General features: G+C 35.7%; 1 protein-coding gene across 2 annotated transcripts; it reads right to left on the bottom strand.

Annotated features, from left to right (window-relative positions):
• Positions 1-741: 741 nt before the first annotated feature.
• On the bottom strand, positions 742-3,308 carry LOC114314333 (F-box/kelch-repeat protein At1g30090). Of its 2 annotated transcripts, none has more exons than XM_028260812.2 (2): positions 3,094-3,308; positions 742-2,286 (listed from the first exon to the last, which is right to left on the bottom strand). In XM_028260812.2, exon 2 carries the CDS (start codon positions 2,245-2,247, stop codon positions 1,024-1,026), a length of 1,224 nt encoding a protein of 407 aa, XP_028116613.2. In that variant the 5' UTR covers positions 2,248-2,286; positions 3,094-3,308; the 3' UTR covers positions 742-1,023. The 2 variants fall into 2 exon arrangements, with proteins under 2 accessions (XP_028116613.2, XP_028116612.2); XM_028260811.2 differs by having other exon boundaries at positions 742-2,901; positions 3,094-3,300.
• Positions 3,309-3,851: the final 543 nt, after the last annotated feature.

Here is a 3,851-nt window from a genome sequence, read left to right as displayed (position 1 = left end):
ACAAAAGAATTGTAATTAATGTCACTTTAATTGTTTGATTAATAGCTGTTGTAAACACAATAGTATAAGTTCACGTTTCATATGTCATATATTCAATAGGGGGATAATCCTAACTAGATTTAGAGGAACTAAAAGATTGAACAGTAACATCAAATCAAGAATCATAAGATTTTATGACAACGAACAATGACAAAAACACATGTACTGTATTCTAGAATTACGACTTCTATAAATAAAGTTGAGATGATGTAAGAATCCATGGAAATAAAAGTGAAAACATGAGACAATTTTTCAGAAAAAAAAAACCCTAAGAATATTTCAACTAAAAACAGTAACTGTGATTGAAACTTGCCATAATCATTCGAAGATAACTTCAAATGCATAGCAGATTAACACAGAAAATTGTTTTTAGATGATGCTTAGTTATAATTCCTACCTCAAACTCATTCCTTTGCTTGGGATGTGAAAATCATCACTGATCATGATTCTTTCTCCCTATAATTATCAGAAACTAACAAATAGCAATCCAACATTGACCAGAACGGGAAGACATTAAACTCTTACCAATCCTGATAGGATCCAAACACGACATCATTAAGTTTGGGTGTCTTGATTGGCAGTTGGATGATGTTTGCTATAGTCTGTATAAGTAGGCTAAACGAGACCTCTTTCTTCTTTATTTTTCTTCAAAGAAAACAAAACGAAAAGAGAAACAAAAAAGGATCGCGAAAATCAATGGAGTGTTAAAATACCATGTTATTGAAGGTTTCCTTCCATAACTGACTACCAGTGGAGCGTTAAATAAAGATAATTAGTGTTGTCCCCGCAAATTGAGGAATGTAAAATAAAATACAAACAAAAGATCTATATAGTTAAACAAAATATTACTAGTACACCTGATATCCCATAACATTAAAAGCTTTTTTTTCACACATCTATCACCACTCTACAAAGTAACACTCCCGTATATAATCAAATCAAAGAAACAACAAACGAAACACAACATAGAAGAAAACCGAAGAGTTAAGCAAATAGAACCTGTGCGCTTGAGGGTGTCAAGTCGGTGAAGGCCTCCGGTGCATCCACCACTTGCCATTGAACTGAGAAGCTCAACTTTTTCTCAGAAGTGCTGATTGAATTCAGCCTAGAGATATGACCCACGGCAACATGAAGATTACGACCCACAACAAAGATCCTGGTATCAGAGCAATTCACTGAGAAAGGTTTGCATATCTGCTCCGGTAAAGGAGGTCCTTCAACACTATCCCACGAATCAGTATCAGTATCGTAAAACTTAAGTTTTGTCCTTTCATGCTCTGAGACCACAAACAATTGCCCAAAAATTACAATACTCGAACCAGTCCAGCCTTCTCTCAGCCCAATAGGCATACATTCCCAATTATCAGTTCCCGGGTCATACACCTGACCCCGGGGTAGAACATAAAAGGGCCAAAACCAGCCTTCGGTCACAAGGAGCTTCCCATTCAGAACTGCTGCGTCATATGAGGCCATGTTTGTTCCCATGCTCGCAATTGGGCGCCAAGTGTCCATAGTGGGGTCCAGGACTTCAGCTGAGTCAAGCTCAAAGAGATCCGTACTGTTTCCTCCAGCCACATAAATCATCCCATCGATTACGCCACTTGCAAAAAATGACCGTGCCATGTTCATCTTTTTCATTACAGTCCAACGGTTCTTCTGCATATCATATTTCAACACCAAGTTGAGTGGGCAATCAACGTCAGAGACTACGCCGCCACACACAAAGAGAGTACCATCATGTGGGATTGAAACACACCTAAATCCATGGGGGCAAACCTTGTCCTTGCACGGCATTGCGGGGATAGTATGCCAAGAAAAATGAATAAGGTCAAGAACGTGCCATTGAATCTTTCCTGTACATTTGTGGAAGGCAAACACGAAGAGCCAAGGATCAAATAACTTTAGTTCCTTTCTCCGAGTGAAAAATCGCTCCTTACTACTAAGCAAGTGATACCAACGCTTGCAGACCGCTCTGCAAGCGGCATGGCTCACGACAGGAAGCCGGAGGAGGCAATTGAGGGCAATATCATCAGGCAGACCAGGAATTAAGGGCTCTCCTCTCACTCTTAGAGATAATTCAAACTCTAAAGATAGATCCAACAGAGAAGATTGGATCGCTGCTAACCTAAACTTTGGGGACAATGTCATTTGGGAATCCCCTAGTTTGTGCACTGGTGCTTGCTGTGCCGAAACTCGTACCCTCTGCATCTTCTTCCTTTAGTCACAATATCAACAACCCCGGAAAACCTGAAAAAGCTCTACCTTCAATATATGAACTTCTTTATACAGTGTGCCACCAAAAGTTCATGATTGGGTAAAACCAACATATGTGTTCTATTCAATCATTCAAATCCCAATTCAATGCTCTTATTTCAGTATCTGAACTTCTTTATAAATTATTTCACCAAAAGTGCATGATTGGGTAAAATCAACATATGGATTCTATTCAATCATTCAAAACCCAATTCAACTCAATGAATTTATTCCAAAATCTAACCAGAATTCAAACTTATCACTGTTTTTCTTGACCTAAAAAATCAATTCAAATAGGAATCCAGCAGAACCTCCTTTCTCCACAGAATCCTATACAATTACACAACAGATTGTCCTGAAGATTACAAACAAAACCTAAAATCACACTCACACGCGTCAAAACACACCAACTTTAATTTTCTTTTTCTCTCTCTACCCTCAACACATAACCACTGCTTTCCATCCCCACTTCAGCTTCTTGACACAAACTTTGAGAGTCCACAAAAGTTGTAACTTTTATGCTACTGATAATAAGGACAACATAAAAAAAAAGCATCAAAAGCCCAAAGACCCAAGTCACAATACCTCAGAAACAACTTCACTTCATCTCTTTGATCCAGAAATAGAAGACCCACAAAAGAACCCAGTTCACAGATCAGATAAAGATGGTTTTCAATTCTCTCTATAAATTTAAAATTAAAAAAACAAGAAAAAACACTCTATACCCAGAAGATCAATAGTGCAAACAAGAACAAATAGAGAGAGAGAGAGAGAGAGAGAGAGAGAGTAATGAGAACTTACAGATATAGAACTTGATGGACAGCTGTGTGAAGATGGTGACAGATGTGAGCAATAAGAGCTGTGGATAGCTTTTTTGCAAAGAAAATTGATGGTCCAGAAGACTGTTTTTTGTTCTAAAAGAGAAGATTTTTATTTGTTGTGGTTCAAATATGTAGGAAATCCCAAATTCTAAATTCTAATATACACTCCTTTAAACAGATCTCGGTAAAGGCATTTTCCACGCGCGAATGGAACGCGTGTAATACTCTATTTTTGGATAAATTACTCTTTACTTCCTTTTTGTTTGGCTATTTGTTTACTTTGACCCTGAATTTTTTTTTTAATTTATTATTTTGGCTCTTTTTGTTTTAAATTCTTTTCTAATTTACTTTCTAAAATTAATTTTTATTCAAAATTAAATAAAAAAATATCATGTTAACTGTCACATAACATAAAAAATACATTATTATATTAAAATTTGTGTTAGTGTAAAAAATGTGAGTTATATATAATTAATATTTTGTCCTGTGGTCGTTAATTTGTCATTTTTTGTCTAATATTGAATAAAAATTAGCTTCTGAAGAAATTGAAAAAACTAGAAATAAGAAAAGCTAAAGTGAAAAAAAAAAAAATTAAGGACCAAAGTGAAATAATGGGTAAATTATACTGATCAATATAATTATATCAAAAATTTGGGACAAATAAATATATTTCTTTGTAAATCTCAAAGGAAATGAGTATATTTTACCTTAAAGTATCATATGAAAGGCCATGTTTGG

This window comes from Camellia sinensis, chromosome 9, assembly GCF_055761805.1.
Source record: "Camellia sinensis isolate YWXY chromosome 9, ASM5576180v1, whole genome shotgun sequence".
Taxonomy (NCBI): Eukaryota; Viridiplantae; Streptophyta; class Magnoliopsida; order Ericales; family Theaceae; genus Camellia; species Camellia sinensis.
This window is presented reverse-complemented; position numbering and strand designations above follow the sequence as displayed.

Coding starts and splice junctions, on each gene's coding strand:
- LOC114314333 (XM_028260812.2), bottom strand. CDS start 2,247: ATGCAGAGGGTACGAGTTTCGGCACAGCAAGCACCAGTGCACAAACTA.